This window comes from Gekko japonicus, unplaced genomic scaffold (assembly GCF_001447785.1).
Source record: "Gekko japonicus isolate JY-2015 unplaced genomic scaffold, Gekko_japonicus_V1.1 scaffold27, whole genome shotgun sequence".
Lineage (NCBI taxonomy): Eukaryota > Metazoa > Chordata > Lepidosauria > Squamata > Gekkonidae > Gekko > Gekko japonicus.
The window spans coordinates 106306-124224 of NW_015172002.1; the positions used below are offsets into that span (position 1 = coordinate 106306).

General features: G+C 41.0%; 1 protein-coding gene across 1 annotated transcript in view; it reads left to right on the forward strand.

Annotated features, from left to right (window-relative positions):
- Positions 1-9962: 9962 nt before the first annotated feature.
- The window catches only part of CAPN3 (calpain 3), a 52921-nt gene continuing 44964 nt past the window's right edge, over positions 9963-17919 (forward strand). The window contains exon 1 of the mRNA XM_015420065.1: positions 9963-10557. Within this exon, the coding sequence (XP_015275551.1) occupies positions 10270-10557 (288 nt within the window). The 5' untranslated portion in view covers positions 9963-10269. The remainder of the gene's footprint in view (positions 10558-17919) is intronic.

Genomic DNA, 17919 nt, shown 5'->3' on the forward strand with positions numbered 1-17919 from the left:
AGGAGGGGAGAATTGGCAAAAATCACCTGCCCATTCTGTCAGCAGATCCAACCAAGTGGTTTGGGTCTACGTGGCTTGGTTTTTTTCCAATCAGATCTTCTTTAAATAGACAAAAGTCACATATTCACAGGATGGACTTCTGTAGGTTTCTATTAAATTAATTCATAATAAGATTCAAAATATTTTTCATGAATGACAATTTTCTGCTATCACTTGAATATGGGGCAACTGTACCATGATGCCATGTCTACAGAGATGGTTCAAGCAGATCCTGTTACATTGCAACTGAGAGCCAGTTTGGAGTAGTGGTTAAAAGCGTGGACTCTGATCTGGGAGAACGGGGGTTTAATTCCCCACTCCTCTACATGCAGCTGCTGGTGAGACCTTGGGTCAGTCATAAGTTCTTTCAGAGCTGTTCTCTCAAGGGCAGCTCTCAAGAGCTCTCTCAGGCCAACCTACTTCACAGGTTGTCTGTTGTGGGGAAGGGAAAGGACAAGGATTGTAAGCCACTCTGAGACTCCTTCAGGTAGTGAAGGATGGGGTATAAATCCAATCTCCTGCTCCTCCTCCTCCTCCTCCTTCCTATAATCAGACTTCACAGGAGCATGTCCCAGAATTGTATGCAAGTATAATCATAATGTATAGAAATACCCTTTCTCTGTACCCAGCCTGAAAATAATCATTTGAAGATCCTAAAATGCTTTAATGGGAGCAAACTAGGACAAAGTTGTGAAAAACATGGACATCTGATAGGGCATGATCATAACAGTTTCAAGGAAGCAAGCAAACCTATAAGGAGTGGTCCAACTGCGATTTTATTTTGGGGAAGAAGGGAAGATGTTACACAGATGTTTTCCTCAGGGACGGAAACTGGGTGCCAAAGTAAACAAAAGTGTGATTCTCACTTCTAGTACCACCCCAGTAATGCTCCTACTTGTGGTTCCTGTCCTGGTCATTGAGCTTCTGATAGGTAAATATAAAGTAAAGCCAGTCGATTCCGACTCTAGGGTTGCGGTGCTCATCTCCGTTTCAAAGCCGAAGAGCCAGCGCTGTCCAAAGACGTTTCCGTGGTCATGTGGTGCACAGAACGCTGTTACCTTCCCACCAAAGTGGTACCTATTTATCTACTTGCAATGTCTTGCTTTCGAACTGCTAGGTTGGCAGGAGTAAATATAATAGGTAAATATAATCATGCTTAAATTTAGAAATCTGGCTTTAACTAAGAAGGGTGGGAGGACGTTGGGAAGTAAACACTATTTGAAATCATAATAGCTTCAGCTTCAATAGATGACGTCTTTGCTTTGGTGGAACTATTTTATGGTTTATTATTGTTGTCTTTGCAATGCTTAATGGCTCATCTCTTCACTGACTACCCTGCCCTCTATTGAGGACTCTTAACAGGGTCTAAGCAGAAAATGCTTTACTGCCTATTATTTTATCCAATACACTTTCATGTACCTTTATATTCCCATTTCCTTTTGGTTGCTTTTGTAGTGACAGTAAATTCAAAGTGACTCAATAAACTGTTTAGTTTTAATCCTTGAGTGTACCTTTGTATAAACAATTGGCCTTACCTACTGGGATGCTAAACTAAAGGACCTGACTTAACAGGGATTTGCTAAGGATGGCTCATTTCCAGGATTTTGAGGCTATGGGCCAGATTTTCCCTTGCAATTCAATGCAACAACATGGAACAACAACAACATGGAATTAGCCATGATTTCTTGCTTTCACATGATATTTTATTAAGTTTTCTGTTCTGTACATAAGTTTACAATCTTATTGATGTCATGAATGTTTCAGAAAGGGGAACCACCTAGAACATGTTCTATAAAATGCCGTTTGGAAATGTAAGACTAATATGAGCAGAAGAAATATCAGCAAGGGACTATTTTTGTTATATGGAGACTTTTGTTATACGGACAACTTTCTCCATATAGCAATAGCATGGTTTTCTCAACTATGGAGAGAAATCAAAGTTCACCAGTTAACTTGACCCCTCTAATTTTTGTCACCAGTGCTTCCATTACAACATCAAACCCAAAAAGTCACATAATGAATTTTGATTGGGTTGCTTGGTGGAAGTAGAGGACGGAAATATTCCTTTACACAAAACACACTGCTTTAGAAGGGGCAGTAGAGCTAGCAAGGCTAAATAGGTCATTTCTTTCATCATTCCCTCCTTCTGTTCTTGCTGTAAGTGATGTCCCATTTTTTTAGTTGTTCAGATCATTGTAGCACGTAGAACATAATAGATGTTCTTTACTTCAGAATATTTTGGCTGAATTCCATAATCTCCCTTCCCCTTCATGTTTTGAGCCTGAAGAGGACATTGTTGTCATTCTTGTAGTTCATATACAAGCAAATTAGCTAGGCTGATAAGGGTCTCTAGTCTTTTCTTTAAAAATTTTACTTCCTCCATTGACTGGTCTTATATGCCCTACCCTAAATGAGCTGGCTTCCGGTTTATGGCGACACACTGGCGGGCGCATCTCCCGGACCTCCCGGGGATGTGAACTGCGCACCAGCGGAAAGGAGGGGGGCGATGGGTCGCTACCCCCCTGGAGCCTTGGCAAAAGGCTCCTAGCCATGGGGCTTTTGAGGGGTGACCTCTTTGCCAGCATGATGCTGGGGAATTGAGGTGCTTCTCCACCCCAACGGTCCTGCCGCTGAGTGTCTGTATGGATCTAGAGCCGCTGACTGGGACAAGCATCGGAGATCAAGCGTTTTGAACGTATGCCGAGCGAGGTCGTATGACCAACAATGAACTGTGAGTTGGGTTAAAGTGAAACAAGAATTTAAAAAGAAAGCTACCCCCTGGGAATGGTGAAAAAAGCGAGCGGGGGAGGGGGCCCTCCCATACGCATGAACTAAACAACGAAATACTAAGGGGGGAGCGGAAGAAAAAGCGTTGAAATCTATTTTGAGAGACACCAGAGCGCGGATAAGTGTGTGGGCATATTTCAGAGACTTTAGCAAGTTTTCATAAAAGTAAACAATCCATAAAGATGGCAGGGGAAAGGGCAGAGAAAGACAAACCAGTAAAAGTGAAATCAGCTGGAATCTCGAGCCCTCGACTGGAGGAGACCACCGAGCTCTCCAAAATGTTGGCAGAGTCTTTGCGCCCTCTGCTGGACCACATGACTAACATAGAACAACAGCTGACTAATCTAAACCAGAATCTTGCAACTCAGCAGCTCCAACTGACTGAGACTTTAAAAATAACGGAGCAAACAGCTGAGAAGGTGAAGGGAATGGACACCAACGCCAAAAAAGTCAACGCCAAAGTAAAGGGACTTTGGGGGCATTCCTGGAGGGGGAGGGGCATCCTCGACGTGATGATGTCACATTGGGGACGTCCGCCGCACCACCCACCCACGCGCCGGATCTCCAGAAACGGCAGTTCCCTGCACTTAAAGGAGCCGGTGTTTCCCCTTTAAGAGCAGGAGCCGGTGTGTGTTTCCCCTTTAAGAGCAGCTGCGTTTCCCTTTTAAATGCACGAAGCTGGCATTTCCCTGCGAACCTGATCTCAAGCGGAGATCCGGCTTCAGAGGAAACAGAGGCGTGGGAGGAAACACGGGTTCCACACACTTAAAGGGAGGGGTGGCTGTGGGTGTTGGGGGTGGGGCTTCCCCCATCTGGCCGGTGGCGGGTAGAACCCCCCCCCAAAAGGCAGGACCCCTGGCAAACCGGGGGGGGGGTTGGCAACCCTACCTAGAAGGCTTCTATTTTATGATATAGCTTCAATAAAATGTTAATGGGCTTCAACACTCACTGTTTCCCTTGCTCAGAGCTCAGTCTTTGCTTTCTGCCTTCAAGGCTTGAGCATGGAAGAAGAGAAAAAGGTCTTGTGCACATTTTTTCTGCCTAGGAATTAATGTATTGCATTGTTAGGTAACAAGTTCCTGAAATAGAGAGCCACAATATCTAAGTGTTTCCATGTGCAGTGACAGCTCTGAAAGACATTTTCTCCCTGTGCTTTCAGAGCGTTTAGTTTTATCGGCTGTTGCTTTTTCACCTCACTCTGTAGAGTGCATGTCTGGCAGAACCAACTCCAAGTTGAGCAAACTGCTACCGCTGCATTTTAAAATGTTCAGGGTAATTGATCTGTGCAAACCTACTGGCCAAGGAATGTTAAGTATCTCTCCCACTTACTCCTTGCCATGGAACTATTTTGAGGATAGCATATTCTGCTTTTCTCATGTCCGTGCCATGCAGCGTGGGAGCTGGATTTGTTTTCAAACCACGTTTTAGTTCAAGTTTTGAACCGTCTGGAAATGGGTTGGTAGTGACTTCTAAAGACACAGTTGCTAAAGGGAGTCCAAGAAGTCATTGGAACAATGTCAAAGTACTCTTGCTTAAATTGTTTTATACTGGGCTCAGGAGTGTGTCTAGAAACGATTAGCCATTTAATTTAGTTGTGTGATGCCATACTGGAACATCCGAATACCAGATGGTCGTTGCTATGATCATATATTTCTTGTGAACTTGCTGAGACATCTGACTGGTTGGCCACTGTTAATGGATCCTTCATCTGATCCAAGACAGTTCTTGTGTTCTGACTATGGGAGAAGATAATGCCCCTTCTGGCCCATTTGTTTAGCAAACTATTCACATTTTTAGCAAGTGGGAGCTACAGAGTCCACCATAACTCTGTAATACTCAATTGTTAAGTATAAGGTGAAAGTAAAAGGTTTTGCATGATAGTTCAGTATAGATGCCTAATTTTGTTAAAGTTGTCAGGAACAGGATCTGACTTTCAAGTTGTGCAAATCCCTGCTATGAAAGTCAGTCATAGGGTCATACAGCCTGGCCTTCAACTTATATATATGGTACATTGTCCTGATAAGAAGTTACTAAAATGGTATTTTAATAGGCTCATTACTATGGTAAGATTGCAGGTGTTTCTTGTAACATGATAAAGTGTTCTGTGTAACTTCAGTTGAGAAACTAACTACTCTGGAGTTGAGAAGGGCTTTTACTGCCCTAAGGTTCCACGTCATACCCTCAATGGTTTGTATTGGCCGCTTTCTGGGTGCCCCTGCCGCCTCTAGAATATGCCTATGTGGTATGGGTGAAGTGGATGATATTGAGGATTACATTCTGAGATTTTCATGGCACGAATCACTTAGGCAAAGGTTTATTTATCCTATTGTACCTCCTCCCAACCTAGCAGTTCCTGCCAACCTAGCAGTTCGAAAGCAAGAAACTGCAAGTAGATAAATAGGTACCACTTCGGTGGGAAGGTAACAGCGTTCCATGCGCCTTGGTGTTTAGTCATGCCGGCCACATGACCACGGAAACGTCTTCGGACAGCGCTGGCTCTTTGGCTTTGAAATGGAGATGAGCACCGCAACCCTAGAGTCGGATTCGACTGGCTTTCGAGCAAGGGAAACTTTACCTTTTTTACCTCTGTATAATGGAATTTCAGAGCAGGATTTGACCATTTTCTTGCTCTCTGATATTGATGCACATGTTACTAGCAGAATGGCTTTGTTTGCACTGGCGGCAAAAAAGATAAGACTGGGTCTAGGACTTACTGCTAGTTATTGATGTATAATGTTTGTTGTGTTTTGATTTATTTTGTGTTGTTATGGCCAATGGCTAAGACAATAAACTAAACTTGGAAACTCTGTGTAACTTCAGAGGGTGCACATTGTTACACCAATGAAGGTTGGACTTGCCTGTTTTGTAGCTTGTGCTGACTGAACTTGTACATTTTGCTTAGAAGAAAGCGCCATGGAGTTCAATAGGGTTTCTCAATCAATATGTGCATCAGATTGCATCCTTGGCCTCTGAGCAGTACGCCTCAACAACTGCCCATGCCATGTTACAATATTTGCACAGGGCTATTATCATTTGTACCATCAGATTCATAGGTTGAGAATGAAACAGTGTCAGAATATTACATGGAAAAAATGTTGACAGATTTCATAGCAGCTCCAGTTGGTTTCTCTATAAATAGATTTAGAGCCATGTGGCCACAGAGGGTTCTTTCAATGTGAGGACTGTTGATGAGAGTACAAATTGCTAATAATAAGCTCCAAGTATTTTGGAACTTTGGTACAGAAATCAGACAGAAGAGGAAAGTAGCCAGAAATCACTGGTGGGCTGTGGAATTCTGTGTTTGATGGTGTTACAATCCTACCGCCTAAATCTCCTGAGTGCTTGCATAGCAATGAGTTCATGAAGCTGACCTGTCTTCTAGCGTTTCCCTTTGTGTTGATGCCAGGACAGAGCTCTTGTATGCCTGATGATAACATAAATTTCTGCATCAATGAAAAACTGAATCTGGTGTGAAATACAAATATTGTACAGTTGGATCCTATGAAGTTAGACGGCAATTATAGATGCTGATCTTCCTCCATGAGTCATCTGAGACCTTCAAAAGGCTGGCGGGGCAGATTGTGGGATTCATATAGGCAAAAGGCCACATGATCTTGGGCCTAAAGTAAGGAGGAAAAACTGGGCAAAATTGTCCCAGGTTTGCTTTTGCACAGTGTATCCTCTTGTACAAATGGAAGCACTACTGCAAGTCAGAAATTGGAATGATCTTGCCTGGTCCCTCCTTCTAATTGCACTTGTGGCATGCCTTTCTGTTCCTGTGGGTCCACCATCAGGTTGGGTTTTGGGTTTTTTTAGGTCTTGGAGTGCTGGGGGAAAAGAGGTGGAAAGCTGTATCCATGAACACTATTCTGTTCATGTTTCATCAGTTCCAATACATACACAAAAAATGTTGAAAATAAAGCACTAGAAAGCCAAATAGTTTGAAATCTTTAGCATAAATCCTATGCAGTAGTAGTGGAGCTGGGTTGTACCTTGCTGCCTTCTCCCTCATGTTGTAGCCCCCTCAAAACTGGCCCCATGGCCCAGTGGACCTCCAGCAGCCTCAGGGGGTCAGAATAGAGGGCTGGGCGGAGATCACTGAAAATCACTCTTCTTTTTGCGTGAGTGGTAGTGCCTACAGTGAGCCCAAAGGGAACATAGGAGCCCTGCCTTCCTGATTAATTCTGAGGAGTTGCCCTCCTCCCCACCAAAACTGAATGAGGAAATAAGGAACAGTGCTACTAGAACAGCTGCTTTGAATAGATTTTTTAAAAACAGATGCAGTCACCCAGATTCTTTTCCTTGGCCCCGGTCACACGGCAAAGTTGCCACGGGAGAGGCACGGATGGTGGGCGGATAATCCGGGCGCGATCACACCCCAACATCTGGGAAGTGGAGCGCACCCGTGGCTTACCGCCGACAATGCGCATTAAAAAACTAGTACCTCCAAGGTACTAGTAAACGTTTGCCACGGGCTGCCTCCAGACGCCCGTGGTGTGATCCTGCCGGCACACAGCATTCCCCTCCGGTCCCTTGTTTACCCGCTGGCCCCGAGGGAAGGACCTGTGGTGTGCCGCCGGCGCATCTGATCGCGTAATCGCGGGTCAAACTGCACCCGGGCAATTAGCCAATCCGGCCCGTGTGACCGGGGCCCTTGATAGTTTCTGTGAATCTTAAGTGTGCCTTAATTGGTAAAGGGAGAGTCAGTTAACTTACAACAACTGTAAAAAAACTTTGATATGAATAAATGAGCAGGCCTTTTATACAAAAGATTGCATTGATTACATCATTCTTCAAATGTTTGCAGTTGGTCAGGTTGATTGCAGATTAATCCATTAGGTACTGAAATTCACGTATCCATTCATAGAAATTAATTGGATTCCATCTCTTTCTGTACAGAAAGTAAAATACGTACATCTTTGCAGTTTTAGATCTCTCAAGGTAGAGGAGGCTTGCAAGTAATTTTACCGGCCATATTCTTCATTATCAGTATTTATTATTTCTATATCACATAATATATACAAACAAGTGTGGGGGGGCATGAGACTCATGGGGGGAACCCCCAGCTAATGAGCTGGTGGGGCACAAGGTCCTGCCACCTAAAGCTGAGCCCAGCAGCTGGCATCCGCCACTGCCCCTTGGCTTGCAGCAGATGTTGGTGGCTGCTGCTGCTGTGCTTGGACTCAAAGCAGCTGCTGGAGTCCTCTTCTTCTGATCCCAGGCCCACAGCAATTGTCAGCATCTGCTGCTGCAGCATCCGGGCTCACAGTGGCTGCTGACATCCTCTGCTGTGGCTGGGCCTGTGAGCATTGCAGGCAGGGAGGTCTCCCCCCCCCCTCTTTGCCAGGTTTAGCATGGGTCCTAGGCTGCGCTGCCACTCCCGGGCCACCACTGGCAGCCCCAACATGGTTCCCAGGCTATGCTGCTGCTGGTCCCAGTGCAGCTCCCAGTCCCCTCCAATGAACACCAGTAAGCACAGAGAACACTATTTTACTTTTCAGGGGATTAAAAAAAAACCATGTATTTTTTTATTTTCAGATTTTTCTGCAAACCTAGGGAGTGCCCCTAGTTTGCTGAAAAATCTGTTTAGCATCCACATGGCCCCGATCCATGGATTTAGCTATCTGCAGATCAGGGCCATGGGTGGCTAATAGAGGTTGCAGAAGATTACTGATTAGATCTGAAGAACCACAACTTTCACTTCGTTCATGGAACAGATGTTTTCTGCGTGTCTCATGACCTGCCTAGCCGGAAAGGGGATCTTTGGGAATGGTGTTGGATACAGTGTAGATTCTGCAGAAGGAAGAGGAAATCAGCAAAAATAGTTCTCCCTTGTTGTGCTCATGGAAGGAAGAGTTTAGATCCAACCGCGCAATCCTCAACATTTCTACAGGGTAACTTTTGTCAAAATAATAAGATCACTTTTCATTTGTAAGACTAGGTTTTTAATCTACAGGTTTGAAGAAACATGTCAAATACACAACTATTGATGCAAAAAGTCTGAAAACAAAGAGACAAGCCAAAAGCTCAAACACTTAGCCACCCCAAACTAACAGTCCCATCCTAAGCAATTACACCTTCTTAGATTCAGAAGGATGTAACTCTGCTTTGGATTGTACTGTAGGTGTCTTAAGACTACTGTTCTGTCTCCAGTATGGTTGCCAAGTCTTTACTACAGCAGATGACCTTCCGCCAACAGCCCATGCTGCCCACCACTGCTTTGTCAGCTGGCACAGTAACATCACTTTGAGGGGAAACCAAAAGTGGCATCACACCATTCTAGAAACTGCCTGAAACTCTGAGTAAGCAGTGGCAGGGACTGTTCCTACAGCTACAGCCATTCACGCACTCAAGGAGCAACCACCACAGCAGCTCACTTCATTCAGGGCAGTGGCTGAATCCCTTTAGAGGGGCTACTCCCAGCACTGCTGCTGCCCATAGGGAGAGGTCAGGTAAGCAAGTGGAAGCCCTTCTGAGGGGGGATGCAGGTGGAAGGTTCACAAGAAGCCGTGTTGAATTATGAGTTTCACAGAGAAAGAGAGACAGACTCTCAAGACTTATCTAATTGTTGGTTGCCATCTCTACATAATACTTCAGTTTTGCTAAAACGCATATACACGAGTCTCTATTAAAATGTGTGTGATTTTTACATATAGGTCAATTCCTTTAAAAAATTAGTTACTCTACTAAAAAAAAAACCCTCCTCAATCAACCTGAACGTTTACGCTGTTTTGTTTTGTTTTTTATATGAGGATATAGAAGCCTTGACCTGGATAGCCCAGGCTAGGGCAATTTTTTCATATCTTGGAAGCTAAGCAGGATTGGCCCTGGTTATTATTTGGATGGGAGATACCAAAAATACAAGGGTAGCTATGCAGAGCCAGGCAAGGGCAAACCACCTCTGAATGTCTCTTGCCTTGAAAATCTTACAGGGTTGCCATAAGTCAAGTGCAACTTAACGGCAAAAAACCCCAAGCTGTTTCAAATTCTGCCTATTCTTTTCAGTTCCTTCTGAAAGCATCAACTCTGAGTGGACACCTTTCACCCACCCCTCCTCCACACCAACTCTCTCCCTAAGTTTATTTTTAGTTTTCAGAGTTGCAGTCTTCACAAAGCATGCCATAGGCGTTCTCTCTCACACACACACACACACATACATCCAGAGGCAAAAGTTACTTGACAACTCCTCTTGCTTCCTGCTGGGATGACATTTGGAAGGCAGGAAGAATCCCAGGATGATATGAGCAGAACTCAGGGGCGCAACTTTTTTTCTGCAATTTTTTTTTCCTGAATGTATGTAGACAAACAGCAGAAAAAGAGACAACGGTGCTGGTGAAGCAGCTTACAGCGCAACTTCCTCTCTTCTGTCACTTCCTTCCAGATTGCAAAATCTTCCTTACTTTTTGTCGTTGCTGTTGATAAATTTTCTTAAATTTTACCTTCATGCCGACAGCTGTCAGTTCCACCGTGGCTCAGAAGGCTGAGGGTGGGCCAGTTCCCCAACATGTTAACGCGACTGCTGAGGCAGGTGGAGGCACAGGAGGGATCTATTCTGCCATTCTCAGTCGCAACCAGCCCATCATTGGAGTGAAAGAGAAGACTTTTCATGAGCTCTACAAGAAGTGTCTTGAAAAGAAGACTCTGTATGAGGATCCAGATTTCCCAGCTAATGATACCTCCCTCTTCTACAGTCAAAAGCTCCCTGTTAAGTTTGAGTGGAAGAGACCACCAGTGAGTAGGACTAGGCTGTCTGTCTAACATATAGGTTGATTGTATTTAAGACTGGCAAATATAACCAATTCAAAATTCCATTTGTTTAGACAAATCTATTTCAAATTGTCATGCTTTGCCTCTAGCATGTGCTATTTAAGATGGGGAAGCACTGTTTTTTAAAAGGGTGTCTAAGAAACAGTGGAATTTTAGAAGAAAGGATTTGCCTGGTCCTTCAACTTTTTAAAAAGTACATTTGGACTTGGCTTCATCTGAATACAGAGCTCAAATGATTCTTAAATATATTGTTATTACTCAGGAGTTGGTGAGGAGGAATCTAAATGCTAGTTCATTCACTGCAGGAAAAGTCCAATTCCTCAGCATTGAGTGCAATATTCCGCTGCTGGAAAAAGGTGACTAACACACATACACGCCCTGTATACACAGCATGCTTACTATAACAATTGCTATATTCAACATATTTGTTACACACATCATGTGCATCTTTTCGTCAGTTCCTTCAACATAAAAAGTAACAAATATTTCTGTAGATTGATAGTTTCATAACAAAGACTACAGGCTCTTTCAGATGCTATAGTCACCAGGGCAGGACTTAATGGCTGTGGCTGAGTCAATGTGATGAAATGGTCCAGAGCATTCGTTTTGTAGGGGCATCACTCTTATCCAATGGCCAGGTCTTTAACAGAAAACAGCTATTCCTTGCTCCAAGAGGCACTATGACACTGTTAACAGTGTGGAGGGAGGTGGGTTCCTGCAGATTAGACACATTAGATGGTGCCATAACATATGACAAGGTATCGCAACTCCCTCTCTCATGCTGTTTTTAATCTGCTCCTCCCCCCTCTATTAAATTATTTATCTGTGATTTATTATTATTTTGTTCACCTGCATAGTTTCCAAACAGGAAATATTAATCCTAGCTCTGCCTACGGTTGCCAGGTCTGGGTTGGAAAATACCTGGAGATTTTGGGGGTGGATGCGGGAGAGGATGGGGTTTGGGGAAGGGAGGGGCCTCAGCATGGTATAATGCCGTAGAGTCCACCCTTCAAAGCAGCCATTTTCTCCAGGGGAGCTGATCTCTGTCAGCTGGAGGTCAGTTGTAAAAGTGGGAAACCTCCAGGACCCACCTGGAGGACTCCTCCCAAGGGACATTGTACCTAATCACGTTCACAAAGCATTTTGCTATTTTATCTGGTGTCCAGTGCCTCCTATGGAACATTTTAAATATATTTTCTTGATATGGTATGGCTCTCATCAGTTTCGCTGATTTCCAAATTTTTGTCCATTGGTCTATGTCTGTGTTATGCTGTAGATCTTTCATCCATGCTATCATGGTTGTTTTAGCTGTTTCATCTTGTAAGTAATCAGTTAATAGAAAGTGATATAGCTTTTGGATTAGTTTGTTATTTGATGAGGGCAATATCTTGTTTAAGTTATTATTGCTACTGTAAAATCCTACTTTCTTATCCCTGTTGATTCTTGTTTTTAGTTGTATATTTTCCCACCAAGTGAGCCTAATATTCTGCATGGCCAGTTCTTCTTCTGTTTTTAAATTGTCATTTTTATCTAAAAGTCTTTGATATGTCACTGTCTTGTTTTTGTTCTATAATGTGGGTTTTATAAGTGCCTCTAAAGGGGATACCCATTTTGGGATTTTGTCATAGAAACTACTTTTTATTTCTTTCCATATTTTTATCAATGCGCCCTCTTATTGTATGTTGCTTAAAGCTTGTGATAATTTTTTCTTCTTCATACTACATGTATGTATGCCATCCCATGGGTAAATTAAATCCTTCTAAATTTAAAGTCCTGGTATTTTCTAGCGTTATCCATTCCTTTATCCAACTTAGTGCAGCTGCTTTATAATACAAATTCCAGTTTGGAAAAAACCCAAAACCGCCTCTCTCTTTTTTTAACCTGCATTACTTTTTTTTTAATCCTAGGTTTCTTGTTGTCCCAGATGAATTCACTACAAATTTTATCCAGTTCATTAAAACATTTTGTATTTCTTAATATTGGGATGTTCTGCGCTAAAAAGAGAAATTGAGGAAGAATATTCATCTTTACTATAGCTTTTTTCCCCTTAAATGATATTTTTAAATCCTTCCATTTTTGAAAGTCCCTTTTAATTTCTAATAGCAATTTATTTATAATTATCTTCTGTTAGTGTGACGGTCAGGGGCCCAACATCGCTTACTATTCCGGGCCCCAAGGATGCAAGGCTCACCAGTACCACGGCCAGAGCCTTTTCTGTGGCGGCTCCTTACTGGTGGAACGAGCTCCCGGAGGAGATCAGGGCCCTGCGGGACCTTTTACAGTTCCGCAGGGCCTGCAAGACGGAGCTCTTCCACCAGGCTTTTAAATAGGAGCCGCCACCACTACTGTTGCCATCAATGATTCCACTGAATTTCTGGAACTTAGGACAGGCCCAGATGCATCGCCAGGCCTGTATTTGCCTGAGGGATCATGATCGGTAGAACAACATGGACTTAGATCTGTGGAACGTGCCATCTAATCTGTCAGCACTGCGAGCACTTTATTGTTAACTGTTATTCTATTATGTGATATGAATTACTATGTATTTTATGGAGTTTTAATTTTTTATGGTTCTGCCAATTAGGTACATTGTACCGCTCTTGTTATCCACCCTGAGCCTGTTCACAGGATGGGCAGGGTATAAATATAATAAATAAATATTTCTGTTAGAAATTGTAATTCCTAAATATTTGACCTTCTTTACTATTTTCATGTTATATGCCATCTGAATTTGGTTCATTTGTTGTTCTGTACAGTTCTTTGTTAATATGTTTGTTTTTTTAGATTGATTTTAAGTCCTGCTGCTTTACTGTAGTCTTGGATTATCCTCATAAAATGCTTCATAGATCTTATCGGGTCTTCTAATATAATCACCCAATCATCTGCAAACGCTTGTAGCTTGAATTCCTTTCCCTTTATCTTGAGTCCTTTAATTTGGTCACACTCTCTTATTTGGTCATTTAGTGTTTCCAATGCAAATATAAACAGAGGTGGAGATAATGGGCAACCTTGTCTTGTACACTTTTGTATTTGAATATCTTGTGTCATATCTCCATTTATTATTATTTAAGCTACTTCTGTTTTATAAATCACCTTTATTGTTGATTAAAAATTTGCTCCACATTTCCAAGCTTCTAACTTTTGTATCAAGAATTGCCAGTTTATATTATCAAACGCTTTTTCAGCATCTAAAAATATCAATGCCATTAATTTATCTGAATACACTTCATAATATTCTAGCACATTAATTATCGTTCTGATATTACTTTTAATTTGTCTTTTGGGGAGGAATCCAGCTTGATCTTGATGAATTACCTGCGTTAACACTTTCTTCATTCTTGTAGCAATTATTGTGGCAAATATTTTATAGTCCGTGTTTAATAAAGATATCGGTCTAAAATTTTTAATTTCCTTATCCATATTTGGTTTAGGGATCAATGTTATTAATGCTTGATTCCATGAGTCTGGAAGTTTTTCAGTTTTTGATATGTTTTGAAAAAGCTCTTTTAGTGGTAATAAAATCTGTTCTTCATATCTTTGATTTATTTCAACTTGTATCCCATCTGGTCCTGGAGTTTTATTTTTCTTCTGTTTCTTTATTGCTTCTGTGATTTCACATACTGTAATTGGTTCATTTAAAATTAATATTTGAAAATCTTTAAATGTCCTTATTTTTTACTATTAATATATTCTTTTATTAAATCTTTCTCTTGTTCGTTTTGTTGATATAGTTTCTTATAAAAATTTTCCACTATGTTCTTCATCTCTGTTAAATTATGTTTTTCTTCCCCTATTTTATTTCTAAGTGTTTTAATTGTCTTTTTCCCCCTATCCTGGACCAACGAGAGTAGACGTGAGCAGCAACCACTGCTCGTTCATGCTGAACTTTTACAGTATTTTTAGGGCTCTACAAGCCCCATTAGGGCTCTTTCAGAGCAAGAACTCATAGCAAAACGTTTGCTTTGAAAACTGAGCAGGAAAGGCAATTCTGCTTGGTGCCATTCAAAGCTGCTTTGAAGCAAGAGACTGTGAAGGACGCCCGACAAGACAATGGGCATTAGCCGGCCCCTTCCAAACCAACAGAGTCAACAGCAGAGAGGAAGATAAAAACCAACAAATGAAGCTAAGTATAATTAAGGTTACTTTAAGGGGGTGGATTAAGATATTAAAATAATAAGATAAAAAATAAAATAAAATAAAATACAGCTCTGAGATAATAAGGGGAAATGCAGGAGTATTGCTTTAAGGAAGCCATTTAAAACATTTAGCAAGCAACAATAAAGTGGTAAAGGGAGAGGAGTGAACATAAAATACCACAAAAGAGCATTGGTGCTACTCTCTCTCTTTTTCCTTTGTGTTTACTTAAGATAAGTGAAATACCTGAGGAGAGTTGGCGGATCAGTGGAGACGGAGACGGGTGCCATTGAGAAAGAGAGAGGAGGAGAGAGGGCATATAAAATGGAGCCGATGGGATGAGACAGAGTGCGAGTGTGCTCGAGCTGAGACGGGCCAGGTGGAGCGGAGGTGCGGAGCGTGGCGAAGAGGCTTCAAGGGAAGAGTGTGCGTGGAGAGCGGAGATGACAGGGGAGGAGAACGCAGTAGAGCCGAGCTGAACCGAACGGAATCGAGTGGAAAAGGAGGAGCCGAGAGACGAAGGATCGATAAAATGGATGGGACCAAAGAAAAAGACCTAGAGACAAACCGGAAGGAAAAGAAAGAAGCACAGCATAGCAAAGGGGGACAGAAATTAGTGACGGACTAGAAATAGAAATTACGAAAAGACATTAAAGCACTAATTAAAGAGGGAAAATAAGACTGCAAATCAAATAATATAACACAGTATAAGAAATACTAGGGGAACAAAGAAAGAAAGAATAGGGAAATATATGCAGAGCGGGAAAAAATAAAAAGTCACTAAAAAGAGGAGAGGTGTAAGAAAACGAGATACGCATTAGACCATATTAGAGAAAATGGATGGCCACAGGGAATAGTGGATCAAGTGGAACAAGAAAAGCTTCTATAGAATCACCTGGGCAGGCCAATTTACAGAGTGTATTAAAATTTAACACAATGAGCATAACGCAATTAAATATAAAAGAATTTAAATATATAATCCAAGAAAGCATAGCAGCAGAAATGAAAAAGTTTGCTGAATTAACTCTACCACAATTAATTAAACAAGAAATAAAGCCATTAATTAAACAAGAAATAGAGCCATTAATTAAAAAAGAAATAGAGCCGATAAAAAACCAAATGGACAATTTGACACAACAAATCAAGACAGAAACAGACGAGATTAAAAAACAGATAAATGAAAATAAGCAGGAAATCCTAAAAATAGTAACAGCTAATAGTGAGATTGAAGAAAAAGTACAGGAAATACAAGAAGTAAGGACCAAAACAGATGGAATTGAGGAAACATTAATGGGATTAGAGATGGATAAGGCATCTCTAATTATAAGATGTCAAAATATACAAGCAACTATTGAGAAAAACTTAAAAGAAAAAATGATCAAAAATATTTCTGAACAATTAAAGATAAGGACGTATGATGAAATAGAGAGGGAAATAGACCAAGTATACAGGAAAAACAGCTCTTATGCCAGGAGAAACAAAACCCTGAGGGAAGTATACATGAAATTTACAAGAAGACAGATGAGGGATAAAATTCTTAAGGAAGCAAATGCGGCAAAGATGAGGATACAAGATTCAGAAGTTAAATTTCTAAAAGAAGGCCCATGGAGAGTTAGGGAGAAAAGGTCCAACTTCACACCATCATAAATACTGACAAGGTATCAATACAGAGATAAAGAACAGGAAAAAGGAAAGAAAAATTAGGATGGAGAAGACAAAACAACTTAAAATATTCTCAGTTAATATTAATGAATTAAACAGCCCACCAAAAAGACGAAGAACATTTCATCAATTAGCCAAATTGCAACTAGAAGTTATGTCTACAGGAAACACACATTAAGAAAAAGGATGAGAAATATTTAGAAAATAGAAAATTAGGCAAATTATTTACCTCATCAGATACTCAAAAGAAAAGAGGTGTAGCAATCTACGTAAAAGAATATCTATGTCCTGAAGTTATATATGCGTCAGAAGATGACAGAATACTAGCAATTTCAATTATGAAACAAAATAAGAAAACTGTAATAATAAATATATATGCGCCAAACCAAAGCCAAGAAAAATTCTTTAAAATATTAAGAGATGTGGTAACAATACATAACCAGATGGAAATATGCATAATAGGGGATTATAATGTGGTATTAGATGGGGGAAAAGACAGCAAATCACAAGTGAAAAAGAAAAGATTGGGAAATATTTTACCAAGAAATTTTTTTCAGTTAGTAGAAGAGTATAGCATGGTTGATGCGTGGAGAATAAGAAATATGGAAAAGAATTATTACACATTTTATTCAGCCAGGCTTAACTCCTGGTCTAGAATTGATATGGTATGGATTACAACGACATTAGTAACAGAAATAATAGATGTAGACATTTTACCCAATACGTTTGCAGATCACAGCCCATTAATGCTAACACTTCGAGAAATACCATGGAGGACGAGATGGAAGATGGATAAGGACTTATTAAGAGAGAAAAATTTTAATAAAAAAACAGAAGAAGAAATTAGAGTTTTTCAAATGAAACCTACAACCTGAAATATTTATACAAATAGTCTGGGAAACATTTAAAGCGTTTCTAAGGGGCTGGTTTATTAAGATGCATGGGAAAAGAAACAAAAAAACCCAGCAATATGAAAAATTGGTGAATTCAATACAGAAAGAAGATGATCAGCTAAAAAAGAGAAACACTGACTTCGAAAAAATAAAGACAAATTTAAGAATGCTGCAGCATCAAATGAACATCATACTGATGCAAGAAATAGCCAAAAACATAGAATACGCCAAACATTATCACTTTGAGAACGCAAATAAACCAACAAGGTGGTTGGCGTATAAATTAAGAAAAGATAGGGGTGCAGACTTTTTACCATTAATGCAGTCTATGAAGACTGTGGTCCTCTTTAGATGGTCAGCTAATGTGTAGAGGGGAGCACAATTGTATCTGCTGACCATACCCCAATGCAGTCAGTGGTAGGTCTGCACATAACTCTATGAGCATATAAATGCACACAGGAAGGTTCTTCCACCATATCAGAAACAGCATCATAAAGCAAGGCCCCTCACTACTCATACAGACCCTCTGCACATATATTTGTATGTATGAAGGTTCTCTGCAAACCTTCTACTGACTGAACAGATATCAAAGGGGAAGTTCAGCAGGTGCAAGTCTCCTGACCTCAGTGTCTTTTGC